This window comes from Hermetia illucens, chromosome 3 (genome assembly GCF_905115235.1).
Source record: "Hermetia illucens chromosome 3, iHerIll2.2.curated.20191125, whole genome shotgun sequence".
Lineage (NCBI taxonomy): Eukaryota > Metazoa > Arthropoda > Insecta > Diptera > Stratiomyidae > Hermetia > Hermetia illucens.
The window spans coordinates 15,950,275-15,968,389 of NC_051851.1; the positions used below are offsets into that span (position 1 = coordinate 15,950,275).

The 18,115-nt window shown below is 44.0% G+C and overlaps 1 protein-coding gene across 6 annotated transcripts in view; it reads left to right on the forward strand.

The window, feature by feature from the left end:
• Positions 1-18,115, forward strand: part of LOC119650953 (sodium/calcium exchanger 1-like) — a 540,060-nt gene that overhangs the window by 497,491 nt on the left and 24,454 nt on the right. For 4 of the 6 annotated variants that reach the window (XM_038054189.1, XM_038054191.1, XM_038054194.1 and 1 more), the window contains exons 5-6: positions 2,560-2,577; positions 4,769-4,888. In XM_038054189.1, the coding sequence (XP_037910117.1) occupies positions 2,560-2,577; positions 4,769-4,888 (138 nt within the window). The remainder of the gene's footprint in view (positions 1-2,559; positions 2,578-4,768; positions 4,889-18,115) is intronic. The other 2 variants (XM_038054190.1, XM_038054192.1) reach the window with 2 other exon arrangements.

Genomic DNA, 18,115 nt, shown 5'->3' on the forward strand with positions numbered 1-18,115 from the left:
CCCCCTCTTCTCCGCAATTTCGGCAATGGAAATTGTAGGGTGTGCCGAGACTGGTGGCATGGTTCCCTATAGACCACTGCTCCGTGCAGACAACCGTAATATTTTTTACATTTGCACGCGTCTGTCACAGGAACTCTCGTGATCGGGTTTTTTTATAAACTAGAGAGGTCTTCATTACGCAGCGAGAGCAATGTATATAGCATAGCATGAGACTTTAAAGGCGGTGTGGACTGCCTTTTCCAGAGCACCGACCTTCGACTCCAGTTTGACTCTCGTGTCAGTCTTTCCAATTCGCACACCGAAGAGTTTGTTCCTAATTACTTGACCAATCCTTGACCAGTCGATCCTTCTGGGGTCTCTGAAGGGTTTGGGCAGCCCTCACAACCGTCACAGTTCTCAGAGCTTGGGAAATGGAAGGTTGGTATACTGTCCATGTTACACAACGATAGATTTGTATTAATAATAAAATCAAAGAATGACTCACCCCTCTTGTTGATTTCCACTAGCGTCGCAGCCTATCAACAGCTTGAGCCTTCTTTGTTGCTTTATTGTTCGTCAAATGTTGTAGTTATTCTGAAGAAGCTTATCGGCCGTGAGCCATATAAACCGAGGAAATATGCACGTTTTCTGCCCCGCCTGATCCAGTTTGACCATGACTAGTTTGCTGGAATTCCGGTCGAAACACTTTTACCCTCGCGTTCCTGACTCCGAACCACACTTTATAGTTTACCTTTTCCTGTGCCGCCAGGCACGGTATGTTTATACGGAGCAAACAAGATTGACTGCTTGGAGGGTGGGGGAAATCCTCCTCCTTGATAACTATCTAGTCGGCCATGCTCAATGATCATCTCAGACAGCCTGGCCTTAAAACTGGTCCACACCTCCGCGCTAGTTTGCCGTTAGCGGAATTGCCATACACCAGCGCCACACGTAAGTGGCACTTCGCCACGTCGCTGAAGGATTTTGCAGTTTGTGGCTCGTCGGCTGGCTGTTACTGCTTAGATTTCTGCAGAAGTTGCTTAGCGTCCGAGCTCTTGCCCACTCTGTTTTTGTTCAACCTCGTCTTGAAATTGTTTCTGTTTGGCCTCGTGTTTTTGTTCGACCTCGTCTTGAGATCGATTGCGTTTGAGAGCGGTGGGTTTCGCCTTCTGCCCGTATGCCAAACATTTGCTGTTATATTCCTCAACAATCTGGTATTTAGCGAGGTCCTTTTCATCCCGCTCGTCGACAGTACTGGCTTCCTCCTCCTTAGGCTTCGGGTTAGGAGTACATGTATGGTACTCGCTACACCAAACTTGATGGCGACGGATTCCAGTCAGAAAACCGCTAGTCCACCGTCTGCCGCCTCGCTTCGGGAGGTCCCTTCGGTTGGTTTCAGTACAGTGGTGCTACGGCTGGCACCGATTGCGCTGCTCACTTCTGGCTAGATGTCAGCAGCTCGTCCTCCGATAATGCGCCTGGTATTACACCTCTTCTCTCTATTTTGGTTTTTAATAATTGAGTAGTCTCCGAAGTAGTCCGGGAAGAATATCCACCCTGGCTAGTCCAGTCATCACGGTAAGGGTCTTATTTGAAACTGAAGGTGGCTAAAGTATTCAAAGTTCGCATACTAAAAACCAAGGTCCCCATTGGCCACGCAACCTTCGGTGTATGCTGTTCCACCTTGGCATGGGGTCCTATTAGCACCTTCTCTAGTGCAGGAAGGAGATCCTCTCAATAGTTGGATGAACCTACTACACTCCTGGCCCATCCGAAGACGATTTGCGAGTGTGAGGACTTACCGAATTATGCAACTTTCACCTAAAGCATAAGTAGACCAGGCCTCAACGGCTCTATTTACACGGTTGAACAACCGCGAGTCATTTCAACCGCATTTCGAGGCTGCCTGGCGCACCCAAACCTTAAAAAGTAATGGCCCCTCAGGGTGGAGTTTTTTTAAATCGTCATGGCAAAGTTTCAATTTTCAACGCTAAACCGGGAAGAAAGGAGAATGAGAAGGATATGAGGAATAGAGAAGAAGGTACCCCCTTTCTAATCGTTTTGAAGAATTTTAGCGAATTTTCCGCTTTAAAAGGACATGGTCCCTCAAAGTGGGGTTATGATCATGTCAAAATGGTTGGGTTTAACTTCGGGCTTTAACCCCGCACGGGTAAATGAGGGAATGAGGAGAGAAGTGGGAGATAACCTCTCTCAAGCTAAGCTGGGAAATCGCGGAGGGCAGCCCTCTTTAAAAATTTAAGAGGTTTTAAATGGGGGAGAGAGTCTCGAGGCTTACCCTGACACCCAGGCGCGTCTGGTGGTTCACCGCCGCGGTCAACCACAAGTGTGTATAAGCCCTAAAAATGACTTCGTTCCTATTAAAAATTATCTTCAATCTAAGATGCATGAAGTTCTCACGATTCTGATAAAAGTAAAGATTTGTGCGAAGGAAAATTCTATTTTTTTTTGCAAAATTTCGTTATCCTTATTTATCAATTTTCGATGTATATTTTTATTAATATTCTTCTTACTCTCTTTTGTTTGCTACCATCGTTATCCTCGTCATTCTACTGATTACAGAAAGTGGTGGTGGTGGTGGTAAGTTTTTTTATTTTCGACTGTATTATTTTTCCTGATCCTTTTCCGGCTTCCAGATTTCACCCATCAGTTTTTTGAATTGTTAATGGTTTCCTTTCAACCCATGCTTAAATTTTCGCAGTTCGGCAACATATTATAAAACCAACTCAAATCAATTCGCACCATCCAAATTCACCTGAGCCTCACTTCATGGTCACAAACTCTAGATTTTTCATGCTGAGCTTCACATTCAAATCCGAATTGTGTGCAAGGACTTTGTTATTATTCGCCATGCATCCCCATTGAAACTGGTTTGGCACAACGAGATTTCGCTTTGTAGATTTGTGTTCACTTCGTTCCGGGATTTTTTTCGCTTTCATTTGATGGTCATCTGCTTAAATTGTCACAATCAATTTACGCAAATTTTGAAGCATCGTTCATCCATTGTAAAGCCTTCCATGTATCAATTAAAATAGAACCCAAATTGAGATAGAGGAAGGGATGCGAAGACCCTTTGTGTCCCAAAAAAGGACGAACTTGCCGTACAAACTTACGCTAGTCTCCTAATGAATATTTAATATTGTCCTGAACATAAAGACATACACATATGCAAATATAACACAAAACTGTAAGTCGTTACTGCAACTGAAAGCCCCTTTCCCAGGATATTATATGCAAATTAAAACGTCCGAAAGTAGTAAACCAAAAAAAGACAGTTCCACGTACATTTTGAATTTGTTCCAAAAGAATTTCTTTTTCGTCAAGGAAAATTTAACTTCAATTCATGAATTATTCAAAAGCTGGAAGGGATTAAAGGTGAGAAAGGTATCTTCCAGGCATTCGTGCAAAGGCTTGCATACTTTGCATATACTCTCCTCCTGCTGGTGGTCACTTGAGAAGTTTGTCAGGTAGCAGAGGAAAGGACTACCTACTTACTGCTTTAGAAAAGCTTACAATGAAGATGAGAATCGCAGAATATGGCTTTATATTAGGACCGCCAGGGATGCATCCTGGGTTATTCGATGAATTTTTCCGAGGACATTTGAATAATGATCCTTACAAGAGAAAACCATAGAGTTTGAGCCAGGCAAAAATTGATTCAGATAGAAAGCTTCAAGTTATTCCATTTCTGTCGAAACTGTGACCACATTTTTTGTTGAGGTCCCTGGGAATCCTGAGTGCGCACCTATTTGATGGCGGACCGAACAACTTGGGAAGCAAAACTTACTTCCTCTCTTGTGGTCCATGGACTCCTCATTTTTGGGTTAAACACCCAAGTTTTTCAAAAAAAATTGACTGACAGTTTCGCCCAGGGCAGAGGCAACTAATCAGAGGCTGCCTCACCTCTGCCCTCGTGAGGCATCACGAGGTGAGGCAGCGTCTGATGCGTTGCCTCTGCCCTGGACAAAACTGTCAGTCAACTTTTTTGTGACCACATTTTCGACTCTTTCTTTAGCCTTATACTTCGATTCGGCCCCAATAACAAAAGCTCCGTATACTCTCTATCTTCAAAAGAGTTCGATCTCAATAGGACCATGTAGACGATGATGGCCTACACCAGGTCAATCCATAATCGAATCAACCCTTATTCAAGCCAACTGACTGTGCTGCACCACTTTGTATTGGTGAAATCAATTTTCCGCTGTATTTTCCCATCACAATTAAAGCAGAAAAATTGTCCATGATTATCTCCTTCCGTCTTCCATCGAACACTGCCAAAACTTCAACTTGCCCAAGGTTAAAAAAAAAATTCAAGACAGTTCTTCATCTTACGCTTCGATAATTCTTCCTTTTGCCTCCACCCCTTCGTAACTACTCAAGGGTAAATGTCCTTTGCATAGCACTCAGACTAGACAGTCAATACAAAAATCCTTAGAGATAAATGAAAATCGTTGACCTGAAGAGTCAACTCAACCATTAAAGAAACTTCAAGGATAAAGGATATAAAAGAAGCTGTCAGCGTTACTGAATAGATAGATGGATGGGTAGAGATTCGAGATTATCATGGTGGGTTATTCATATATGTAAAATCATCACTTTCCTGTAGACGATTTAGTGAAGCTAATGGATCCGTTTTGTAAATATGACGTTGAGAAATGAAGGAAAAGTTGACTTGATTGCGGAGTTTTTCATTTGAATAGTAAACAGACGAAAATATACCCTAATTGTGAATTTAATTCATTTTTCTTGGTTTTGTTGTCTTCTTTTTTAGGTGGCGACGATGGCGAGGACTACGAGGACGGTGAAGAACCAAAGCCCAGCTGTGGTGACTATATTATGCACTTCCTAACTTTATTTTGGAAATTAATATTTGCATTCATCCCACCGACAGGTAAGTTGTGGATAAACTTTTCATAGCAATTAGGACTATATTCAGATTATTTCAAGGAGGATTGATTAAAATTTATGAATTTTGCCAGTGGGACTTTTCCATTTTCATATTTATAAGTGGATCATTTAGCAACATTTCCCTGCTGAAGAAATAAAGATACATTTCCAACAATTTTGAAAGGCAAATGAGGTATCATTACGCAGTTCATGACTTCACAATTGTTTCAAACTTATCCAAGACCTTGAGCTGTCCTTTTATCTGTGTATTTTAGTTTGGACCTTTGGTTCCCCATTTATGCAATGATGTGAAAGTGACCCAGTAACCCAGTCCTCATGGACTGTTCGACGAAGGGGTCGCCTTAGAGCGCGGAACAATGGAGTTTTGAGGCCAAAAGCATGAATCCTGTTATAAAAACTAGGAGCCAAAGTCCAAGTGAATCAAATCTTCAGAGCCAACCCATAGCATTCACGAAGGAATGCAGCTCACCCTTCCTGCAGCTAGAAATCTCTCTCAGGTCCCCAAACAATAATTTACCCAGTGGCCGTACCCTGACTCTAGATAGAGCTGGGCAATCGCTGAGAAAGTATCTGAAGGTTTCCTCCTCTTCCCCACAGTGTTTGTTATAAGCAGGCCAAATCCTCCTTAACTTGGCACAGGTGGTAAGCCTTGGCCATCTAAGGCCCGCAGCTGACAGTCGAAACTCCTGATGTCGCTCTTTTTAAAGGGAAACATCCCTGACACTAACATCATCAAGTCGTCGGCATACGCCACTACCTTCACTCCGCTGCTGTCCAATATTCGCAAAATTTCATCCATCACTATTAACCAGAGCACTGGAAGGATGGCGCCACCCTGCGACATGCTGCCGTACACAGCTCTGGTCTGTTCTGGACATCAGAGCAGGGTTAAACAACTCGGGAATGCTGCCTCTGCTTAAGGACACGATTTCGAAGATGCGGCCGACTCCACCGTCCTGACATGCGACATTCGAGTTCAACACCCCCAGAAGTCTGGAGACCTGGTCACACACCAGGTCCTCATCAGGGTGGACGCCCCTCGGAAGCCGCTGCAACTATCGTACGAGGGCCCTTTAAAGTTCTGTAATGAGGCGGGCACTCATTCAAACTCAACGTCCGAGGCGGACCCAAGCGGGTGTCCTCGTCGAAGCTAAAAGCATTCGACGAGCCCGCAGCCACATCGAAAGAATGCCCATTGCCCATTGGCGCTGAACCGGCGCGGTTTCAACTGAGTGATATGACGACAATCCGAGCCGCGACCCTAGGCACCAATATGAATTCGCCTCCACCGCTGCATTCAATGGCCGCGGAAACAGCTAACGTGAAGTAGATGTCCAGAAAGCGCTCTAGGATCTCCAACACGAAAGAGGTAAGACTGATTGGTCGAAAATCCTTTGTGGTTTCATGACCCGCGCCTGCTCGTCTTCGCTATGAAAACCCCTCATGTGCGTCTCCAGGACTGTGGTACGTTTCCTAAAGAGATACAGCTCCGATAAATCTGAACAAGCCACAGCACAACCTCTTCCTGCTGCGTCTGTAGAATGATTGCCATTATGTCATCTGGACCCGGAGATTTATATGCAGAGAAGCTGTTTATAGCCCAGCCGATCTTATTCTCGGTAAATACAGATTTGATAGTCCAGTTTCTTTCTTCCTCTAAGAGGAAGACAAGCAGATTAGCCCCGGCGCACTTCGAGTGCTGCAGATTTATTTGCGTTACCCTCAGCATGATGATCTATGGTCTAACTTTTCCAGTACTTCCAGGCATTATCCGTTTACAGGGAGTAGAAAAGTTTGGTTGTGCATTGGGTTTCCTGCTCCGTGATAACCCAGTCATCAAGGGAATCCTAGGATTTTAAATGCGCAGGGATTAGACGAGCTTGTCCTTATCCATGCTCTCTGACAACCTAACCTCAACACTGGCCCACACCTTTGGCGCTGGTTTACCGCTTGCAGATTTATCATCCGCCAGCGCCACACGTAAGTAGTTCCTGGCCACATCGCTGAAGAGTGACCCGTCGGCCTGCTGTTGCTGCTGACTTTTCTCCAAAGATTGCTTAAAGTCCGAGCTCTGCTCATCAATCGCCTAGTATTCAGGGAAGTCCTTTTTATACTGCTCGTCGACAGAACCGGTCTTCTTATTCTTAGCAGGTTAGGAGTACTATGTCTGGTACTCGCTGCACTAAACGTGACGACTTCCAAGCCGGAAACCACTAGTCCGTTTGCCGCCTTGCTCCCAGGGGTCCCTGCGGTTGATTTAGCACAGCGGGGCTACAGCTGGCACCGAGTGAGCTGCTCTTGACAGCCACCGTCTCCTGGCTCCTTCTTATTTTTCATGGTTTTTCGAGCTCTCTTATTATGAAAAGGGGGCAATCCTCGACTTCCTGCCTGTTGACATTTATCCGTACGAGATGTGTGGGGAATAATGCCCCTGCAAAGCGGTGCATCTAGTCAGTACTTAGTAGTAAAGTTTCCGAAGAGCCCCGATTTTCCGGGTGACCCGTTTATAACCAAATCCCCCCCCCCCCCCCCCCCCATTCACTACATTGATTAGGTTTAGCTAGCCGCGAATTTTGCTTTTATTTATCACATCGCGGAGTCTCCTTTTTGCTGAACTATACTCTGCTTTTATGGCGCATACCCCACGCGGATGTAAACGTTGTGCCAAACGGTGGAGCTTGTCAGCCTGAGCACCGAAACGTTGGCGTGGATCCTGTGTTCAAAACTACGAGGCCGGTTCTCGCCCCCATTTCCAGGATCCGCCACCCTCTGGAGTCTGGCTAAAGCATGCCCCGTTCAAAGAACCCAGCATTAAAGTCACCGCCTACCAGAATTCGCACCTTCGTGCTCGAAACGACGTCCTCCAGAGCATCACGCCGGCGCCGAAAGTCCGCCATTGTCTTATTCGGCGTTAAGCAAACGCTAAAAAACATTATCCTAAAATACCGAATCCAGACGAACTCATTCCCACGGCATTGAGCACAAGAACACGAACGTCGTCCCGAACCCAGATGGCAGCAATACTCGATAAGCCGAGATTAACTTTACCTCCGCAATGAAGTGCGCTAGCAACTGGTGAAGGGTTGCACTCGGCTGCATGTTAATTTATAGGGTGTGAATCATGCTAGTCATGCCCTAGCCCTTTTTAGCTACGCCCTAAAGACTAGACACCGCCCCGAAGTCATAGTGCGTGCAAAGCTCGAACCGAGCGCACCATGATCCCTGCAGAGAACGCAATTTTTGTTTTCATTTCAGATTTTCAGGTGGGGGTTGTTCGTATTCGTACCCTGCAATTTTAATTTTCCCGCTGGTAAGTTGTTTTCATGCATTTTGCCCGGTACTTCCACTACATCGAATTTTTAACCTCGAGCATTCACAGAAGTGTCCGGATAGCTCAGTGGTTAGAGCACTAGGCTGTCATACGGAAGGTCGCGGTTCAAATCTCATTGGTGGCAGTGGAATTTGCATCGTGATTTGACGTCGGATACCAGTCGACTCAGCTGTGAATGAGTACCTGAGTCAAATCAGGGTAATAATCTCGGGCGAGCGCAATGCTGACCACATTGCCTCCTAGTGTACCGTTACGGTCTTGAATGAAGTGCTCTAACACACTTCAAGGCCCTGATCCAATATGGATTGTTGCGCCAACGATTATTATTATTATTCACAGAAGTGATACCCATCTGGGCATTGGTTAGCTCTGGACATTCACGCTTTATGGCCTCCTCCACTTCGACCTTTTCTGTGTGGCAGTCAAGATCTCGGAGTTCAAGAGAGCACATAGGCTCTAGACTAGAAACAAGAGTCTTCTCTTCCAGTAGCCCCTTGACTGCTTCGCAGAACGTACTCTTGCTAGTCGTCTTCGGGACTAGTTTGGCGAAAACTTCGCCACGCTTGGTTTTTCGTATGGAAGACGCTTCCACTCCATTGTCTTCGGGTTTCATCCTGTAGTGAATTTCACTGAGGACCTCCGCAAATATCTTGCCTTCTAGAGGCGGCCTAATCCTTATTCGCTTTCTCTTCATTTCTGTTTCTGGCTTTTGGTTTGTAGGCTGCTTGCCTTTGGGCAGGTGGGTCTCTAGCGGCGAAGCGAGTTCTTTGCCTTCTTCTTTTGGGCCCTGGAAACTACATTTCATCATGCCTGAAATGTTGTCCTCTTTCCGCTTTTCCCTAGTTCGCGTTGCAGTGGACTATCTGCGAACCGTGTGGAACCGTGTGGTGTGGTGTCAGCTACCAGCGTTCTCAGCGGGAAGTACGGCTCTTTCTGTTTTCCGCGCGTCTTCCGCTACTGTCCACGTGCCCCTATAGAAAGAGGTGAAATCCAGTAATTCCTATAGTTCCACCAGCTCGTTTTTGACGCATTTGCTGACGTTCTTCTGGAGGAGTATTGCTGAATAAAATGAAGAGTAATGGAGTCAAAGACCTTACTGGCTCCGGTAACCATCGGATAAATTTGATGAGTGACACCATTTAGTTTAAAGCGGATGGGTAGTTCCCTTCCTTTATGCTCCTCGAATCTTTGCTTACTCTAATTTGACATTAGTAGATACCGATCCCATTCATTGGTAATCGTTCCCAATTTCTTTATATTCTGCAAACACGTATCTTCAAATAATTAAGTAAAAAGAAAACGTGTATTAGCATAAACCAACCTACCTAGTCTTAGCTTAGAAAGCTCGGCGCTCGTTATTCGACCCGGATCCATCCTTCATATTAAAATAAACCAGGATATTGTACCCTGTAAGTTCCTTCTTGCAATTAATCCCAAATAACAAAGTCAATCCGCTCTAATCCAGAAACTAAAAATGAACTGCCAACAAAATCATCTTACGGAACGGAGGAACTAAAAAAACATGACCCATCTGTCATACCACCCTGAGCTCATGGACTATTCTAAATCCCTTCGTAATACTCATAAAGTCAATGTGAAAATATTCCTATTTGACATCAACCTTCAATTACTTTCTTTATACTTTTTTCTTTTCTTCAAGAAACCTTCCATTCACACAAAGCAAACCAGTAACTTTAATGACTTTCCGGAACACAAAGATTAACATTTTTTCACTGGGCTTAATTCCCCGAGACTCAAGAAACTTCTCAGTTAGACAAGAAAATTATTCATGACAGTAATAAATGCAGACCTTGACTGAGAATGATTCCATGGACAAAGTTCTACGGAGAAATTTCCCTTGAACCAATTCGAAAAGATAGAAGTGAGAATTCTTGATTAAGTTGAGTTCTTTCAAGGATTCTTTAGATATCGCCCTGAAAAATGTTCTCTTTCTTTTAATGATTATGTTAATTACAAAAAGTGTTTGTTCCAAAGTTTAAAATGATTAGAATTATGAAAGTGTCAGAAGTTAATTTTCAGTATGAAAAGATATTTTCTAAATAGCCAAGATAATAATTATTGAGCGAACTTTTCAGAGAAAGGCTGCTGACGTCTCAAGTTCAGAGAATGAATTGGTGCTATACCCAAACACCGCTTAATAACAAAGCTCTACTAAATTCAGCATGTAGGAGTAAACGATTATCTGGTCAGCATCCTAAACATCTTTCCATCAAATTCTAGTCTAAGTTCAGATCGCGAGTTTGTTTTACAGAACCTAATATGGAAGTTTATGGCTGATGGCAGCTAAACTAATTAAATTCGCCCCTGCCTCCTTTAATTAGTCTAAAGAGGTACAGAGAACATGCCAACCAGAGAGGGTTATTCCAATCCTCTTCTTCTTGTTCAGGCTTTATCCCATTCAGTAGTGGAGTCAGTTTATTTTGATCGATTGCGCGGATATGATTGAGACAGTGTCACTTCTCCAACATCTTCATCTCCCTTACCGCGAGGCGCCCTTCATTGTCTTGTCTAATCGGCTAGCACTCAGAACCATAAAGAACAGCAAGAAGGACAGACACAGCAGTAAACTCGATTTTAGAATTTTGTTGGGCACTGGACGCTGGACGTTTCGGGTGACAGTGTCCATAACAGAAGTGTGGCGAAAGGGCCCCTCCTTGATGAACATTGACAGCAACACAAAACGGTCTTAGAATACCTGTCCCACTTTGGACTTTACTTTCAGATTATTCAATCTCAATGTTTTTGAAGAACCAAAACCAACCAAAAACCATTTTTTGGACCATACTAAGTCCAGTTGAACACGTCAGTGAGAAGAATAAAGCGTCCAACATCAAGTGGATGTGGACTTAGGATCCCTCACTATCCTATACAAAGCGAATTGTCAATATTTATTCTGTACGTTTTCGTTCCGTTATCCAATCTGAGAAGACCACAAACTAAGTCTAATCTTGTGCAAACTACAAGCTCCGCTTCACCAGAACCCTACGTTAACTGCTCAAAACATTGTCCTAAACTCTTCAAATTCCTCGGACTAGTATTTGAGCGGTTAGTCTCTCTCATTCAGTTTAAGTTCTATTTCTATAAGCGTTGGAATCGCTTAGCGATTAGACCACTAGCCTGTCGAAGTGGAAGGTCAGAAGTTTGTATCGTATTAATTCAGAAGCCACTCTTTTGGAGAGTACTCAAAAAACGAGCGATGCGCACCTTCACAACTGACATAAATACCAAATGAGTGGAGCATGAAAAAAAACGAAAAACGATGCAACAAACCATCTACCTTCACTAGAAAGCAGCGCTGATAACCAAGTTTAACTGACACAGATCAAGCACATTCGCCTTTTCTCCTTTGACCATTTAGAGAGCAAACGCAATACCTGCAGGTACTGTAAAGAAGTGAAGTGCTGCTCCTCCATCAACAAAGTATAGGAGGGTGCGCGGCTAATCCTGAATAGGGTCTCTGAGCGACCGCCGTTCTCTCTCTGGCCTCCAGATGAGGAACGTAATGGCGCCGAGGCTCTGGAACAATTTGGTGTCCAGAAAAATATCAACATCACTATCTGGATGCTGCCTGGCAGCAATGCAGCATAGAAGTAGGGAACTTTCTTTGCTATCGGACAAACCATGGTCTTCCGACATGCTGACCTATTATATGCCGGCAAAAACACTAGACTCCACTCCTGCCTGGTGGTTTCGAAGGACACCTAGCAGCGAAGGACATCAGCACAACGGTCAAAATAACAATTAAAATTCAAGAAGGATATAAGGACATTCTTTGTTGTTCTGCTTGTCCTCCATGTGTCAGTATGTCAAAAGTAAAGGCATGCAGTAATAGCAGAATGCTATGTTAACTCCCACTATGTCCTTGGGGAAGTCAACATGAGAAGGCCCTAACTATTAAACTATCTAGTAGTAGAACTACAGGTCGTCAGTTTTGGTAATGAACTCACTTTCCTCAATGCAGTCAGCCTTTCGCCTGACTGCATCGAGTATCAAGCGATATCACGCTCTAAGAAGACAGGCGCATTGATTGTTGACTGTCCAGCCCATCCTCCCTATTTTCCAATCATCATGTCGGCCGGCCGACTAGTAGAATAGATTGCAATGACTCTTGTAATTGAGGGAAAGCCAATTGACTACCCACGCTGATCAGATTTAATCATTGGGAAAAAGCTATCTCGAAAACGCTTTGATTAATCGTCATCTTCAGCTTTGGCATGTTCAGGAGTCGGGCATACTCATCTGGATCTGGTTCACAACTTCTCTCGAAAACTTGATCCAAACGACTCCGAGAGGTTCTCTAATTGCCATCTAGCTCATCAAACCACTACTGCTTCATTTGGTCTTTCGATCGAATCCCATCAACTGGATGAACAATTGTGGGGGACCACTTTGTCCAAATTGTGCTGATATGGGAAGTAACTTGATAGCGCACCAATTCGAGGTACTAAATCGTTTATTTCTGAGTAGCATTTCTCCCACATGAGAAGGCAGTGAGACATGAGCCATTGTTGTCGCTATGCAGTAAAGATAACATCCACTGGGATATTCTCTCTAAGCCTTTGCGCAAAAAGCCTTGAGTAATATTTTAACGTTATTTAGAGCTGGGAATCGAATAACCTGGCCGTGTTTTTGCTTCTACGCACAAGGATCTGGACACCTATCTCAGGTAGACTACCAGCAACAAACCCCCTAGATGCGTCTAGGCACTAACCCGCACCCGTTTGACGCGTTAGCTCTGATGATATCGCTGTAAGAGCATGTACCCGTACTGTATTTTCGACTTCTTGAGTGTATGGAACCATTCTGATCCACATGTCCCGGCTCTGCATCGATTATGGTTTCGACAATACTTGCCACCATTCCGCCAAGAGATGACGACCTTATCATTCTCCCCCACCTTCTGCAGAAGAAAAAGGTGTAGCAATCCTCCTTTCAGTAAGTATGGTTGCGTGACCGCGATTTATTGTTCCCTTCAGGTAAAACTGAAAATATCCGTGCCCGCTGGATTAGGTAATAGCCAACTTCACCGTGCTTTCAATTGAACCACGGCCCCATGTCTTTAATAAGATGCGCGGTCCATCTACCCCTCGATTCTCTTTCCCAGGATTGTCGCTATGCGTCGAGAATGCAGGCTCTCTCTTCACAAGCAAATGATTCGTTATTTCTCTCACCTTTAATATAGACTTCCGATTTGCAGCATGAAGAGCGATCAGAATAACTCCCGATATCACGAGACGTGCACAACTCGCAAAGCTTTTCACTGTTGTACTTCGGAACCATAATGAATGACGGACTAATGCACACTTATCAGCAATCAATGCCTACTGGGTAAGAGATCTCCGACATTGGCCATCAGCCAGCAAAACGCTAACACCGCTTGTCTGCGGTGTTCCAAATCTGTTCAAAGAAGCGCATCTTTGTATACATTACAGTGCTGAGGCGTTTCATTACCGGCTTCGACTATTTCACTAACCTGAATAGGAAGGAATGTGGAAACGGTCTCCTCCGACAGAACAAGCACTTCCGTTTTCCCCCGAGCTGTTCGGTCATCTGTTGACTCGCCCCATCACCAGTCCAGGTTTAGGCTGAGTTTGCTGAACCGTGCGTGCGAATGACAATATCATCCGCATACCCGGCCAAGTGTGATTCATCAGACATCTCGAATTGTCGCAGACTATTCGTTCCAACATTTTGAACCAAGCATAGATTTCTAAGTCGCCCCTAATGTAAACCTTATTCTACGATGCCCTCGGGGTTCGTAGAGCAAGGCGTAGTCTTTTAAGTAGTCAATCAATATCTACAAAAGGTAGCCTAAAATATGGAAACAATTTTCCAGTGCCTCGAGCATGTGGTACACCTCGCGGAATTGAACGCGTTTCTTAAGTCTACCGTCACAAGGTGCACCGCTCACGGATAATTGGAACTGTGTGCCTCAAACCATTCCATCAACCGGGTCAATAGTTGAGCGCCTCGCCCTAAAACCATAGTTTGTTGGTGAGAATTCTCCCACAGTACCTATTGCGTCAGCCAATCTTGGCTTGAAGAGCTTCCCAAGCAGTTTCTATGTCCAACATACTGAGAGAACATACGCTGACGGCAGCTCGGGGTCACCTTTATCTTAGCTTATCAGCACCGACTTCACAACATTCCAACGAGAAGGAATTGCATTCTGTAAATCTAAGAGTGACCTCATTTGGACCTCTTGCGCGCTGAAGTCTAAAGCAGTTCCTCCGTAAACTTACAATGTCAGCCGACGATCCGACTTTTCGAAAGCGGAGTCTCTTTTGTTTCCGATGATACGGAATCACTAATGATTGAGTCACAGTTCTTGTATCGGTGTCCGAGTTTAGTAGGACCTTTACCCCTGGTGGCCGATCTTCGACAAATTTCCTAACGTCAAGCTTCCCGATGCTCCATCTGGTAAGTATTTACAGGACGTCAGAACACTGAACGAGCTGTTTGGCACTTTGAAGGAAATGCACTGGTGATCACTGGTCGTGAAATCTTCTAGTACCCTCCATCGTTGCACCTCCGACACTAAGGATTGTGTAGCAAACGTAACGCCAAAAGTAGTGGCCTCAACTAGAGCGTCGGAATGTCGGAGTTCTACTTGTATCTATGAAAATAAGTCCCGTCCCGGTCATCTTCAAAATTTGTTGTGCCTCGAAAATTTTAGTTGAGCCATACCCAATGGTGTGAAAATCTTTTCCAACTAGAACTGTTTCCTGCCCGTGTTTCGACGCTGGTCCTCCAAGACGGCAAGTCTATTACGAAGAGTGGACATAGATTCGTTCGGTTGGGGATAAATGCCGAAAAAATCCACATCCAACCCAAAAGAAGAATCTCCTCGACCATGACTCAACTCTCTTAAATTGACTGCTTCTCTCACCCAGATGACAGCAGTGTCAGATATAAGTCAAGCCAGCCCTTCTTCTTTACACCGTCTGCCCCATCAGATGAAAACCCCTGCTACGTGCCCATTAGCCTAGCCTTATCTTGAAGATGATCCAACCAATCTTTATTTTCAGGCAATCAAGAAATTCGCTGGCTGCCTTCTCAACGACGGTGACAAAGGTCAATTTTTGCCCTTTGGAATTGGATATACTCCCACCTTGATGTTGCTCACATCTGGGTTATCCCCGTTTTATCGCTTTCTCCACCTGTTCTTTGTCGGTGAGGCAGTTCAAATCCCTTATTTCGAGTTTTCACACGGATTGGAAGCGAAACATTTCGTGCTTTAAATCCTATGGACTCTCGCAAAGCATATTTTTATTGTCAGTCTTGAAAGGAAATTCGACAAAAATACCGCCGATTCCAGCTAGTCGGATAGATTTCACGTCTATCCCTGCATCTTCCGATTTGGCGTTGTTGGGGATTTCTCAGAAAACTACTTCCGCGAAAGACCTCCTTTCGTTCGGTTTGATGAGAATAATCTTTGATCGGTGTTTGTCCATCCTCTTTTTCCTTATCGCTAATGTTGTCGTCATGGTTGACCTCGACTTTGCAAGATTGGAGTCACTATCGTCGATTTCCAATTTACGTTGTTATTGTTGTATTTTCTCCTTTTTTCAATGCTGCTTAGTCCGTTTGATTACTACCTCACGGAATTGATCTTACTGCGCTATTGGTTGCAGATCTGTGCTGTTTTCGTCTCGTCTCCTTTTATCAGTTCTGGTGGCCTGTAGGCACTGCGTTTGCGCGAGCCATTTCCTTTTCCTCAGCTCTTTTTCTGCGATCTTCCAAATGTTTCGCTGAAGTATTATAAGGCCCACTTCCTCCATCTCCACTATGGCATTTTTAAATCCATAGTGATGTTTCGCTAGACGATGAGGCAGCCCACATTTTCCGTGAGACCGCAACAAACTTCTTAATTTGTCTTTCTTCTTCTACCCTTGTCCTTCAAATGAAGTCCATTGCCTGCGTTTTCGCCACTACATTAACACATTACATGCTTTTGAAAAAAAATTGTTTAAACCATTTCCTTGTAGATAATCCCTTACCTTTTAAAACCCGCCTAACAATCAAACCTTTAAATACTAAGTGAATTCGAGAATAACTTAGTATACGCCAGTCGTCCTTCTATCTTTCTGGCGCGAAGAATATTCTAAGGTGGTCGTCAAGCGCCGGAATCCTGCAATATGCCTACCTACTTTCCATCAAATATATAAGACTACTGGGACCACCCTTTTGGAAATTGTAATCATTTTTATTGATATATCTAATCCTCCATTACTCTTCTCATGATTCTACCTTTCCATCACCGATCACATGATATAAATATGCAAAGATTCGTGTTGACACTCGTTTGGAGTTACTCTCCTATGCTAATAAATTTCAAATCCAGGTGGAAATAAACGAACACCTCAAATCAACAATTTACCGCAGTGTCGTCTGCCCTGTCGCCCTCTATGAGTCTGAATGCTCGCCAACTATAAAAGGCAATGAAGCCCACCTCGCGGTAATAGAGACAGAAATGGTGGCTTGGGCCAGCGCGTGACATGCCATGATCAAATCCGAAATAAGGACATCAATGATGGAAGAATTAGGGGGGATGCGTCTGCGATGACATGGACATGATTCATGCTGACGGGAACTCACTTGCCAACATTGGTCTGACCATCAAAGCCGATAGAGAACTAATATAGAATTGGCCGAAACAACGATGACTTGATACCCTGGATGGTGATTTGAGGGCTTTAAGACTTCACCTAGACAAGGTCTTTGCCCAAGTGAAATGGCGAAACCGATCGAAATGGACCGACTCCGTTCTGAACAGGACAAAGACTAAATTCGAAGAAGAAGAAGAAGTGCATTCTAATACCCATTATTTGCAGATTGGCACTAATTTCGGCAGTACACATGCATATCCAGGTATGCAAACAGACAAAGTTGCAATCAACTCTACTAAGACTCAATATTAATGCAAGTGTTTAAACCAGGTATTGACTAAGTGCCTTCCCAACATGAACTTTATGAACTTCCTTCATCCTTATCAACACCAAGCAAACTAATTAGACATGAATTTCAAAAAGTGATTAAGAAAATTTTCCCAAATCTCATTTCTCATTCGGTAAATATCCCTGTGTGGATATAGATAAATATCCTGTTAACGAGCTGCATCTGAGCTCCAGTTGCCGCAAAATTTAGAGCTTGTCAGCAATGCAGTTTCTTCTGTGCAATTACTGATAGTATCAAAACTGTTGTGAGGCTCACGTATGTTATACTGAACAGAACTCATCAAAAACGATGCTCTGAGAGGAGGCACTGTACAAACAACCCTAAGATAAACACAACTTCCTCTGCAACTTGATAAATTCCATCCGCTTTCAGCGCACTTACTCCGGGTACATCAACTAAACGTAATAAAGCCGTGTTTTCTTATCTACAGAACGACTGCATCATGTGTAGGAACATGGTCCCGAAATTTCTCAATTTACGTTCAAAGGATACAAAAATCGACATCATTCCGCGTTATCTCATCCTGTGACATGGTGCTTACGTCTCATCTGCATGCTAGGCGGCTCATCTGCTTCCATCTTTCAGGTTTAGAAATCCATTCTGGTCACATTCCTGGCTCCATCGCTTTACCTGTGCATCTTCTCGTTTGCTTAGTTCTAAATCTCCTAGAAATAGGGCGAATACTTGAAATCTGTTCAGCACAATCAACGCCATACTCTATTCTGTAACAGGCATCTGACTATGCTTTTATATTATGTGTGTGTGTGTACTAGGAAAAGCTTCCATTATACAATATCCATCCAAGTCATGCTTTTCCCAGTAAAAAGATGTGAAAGGATCTTGAACATTTCTTGAATTTCAATTCGACTATTGGGGATGAAAAGTGCAATGATGGGCTCT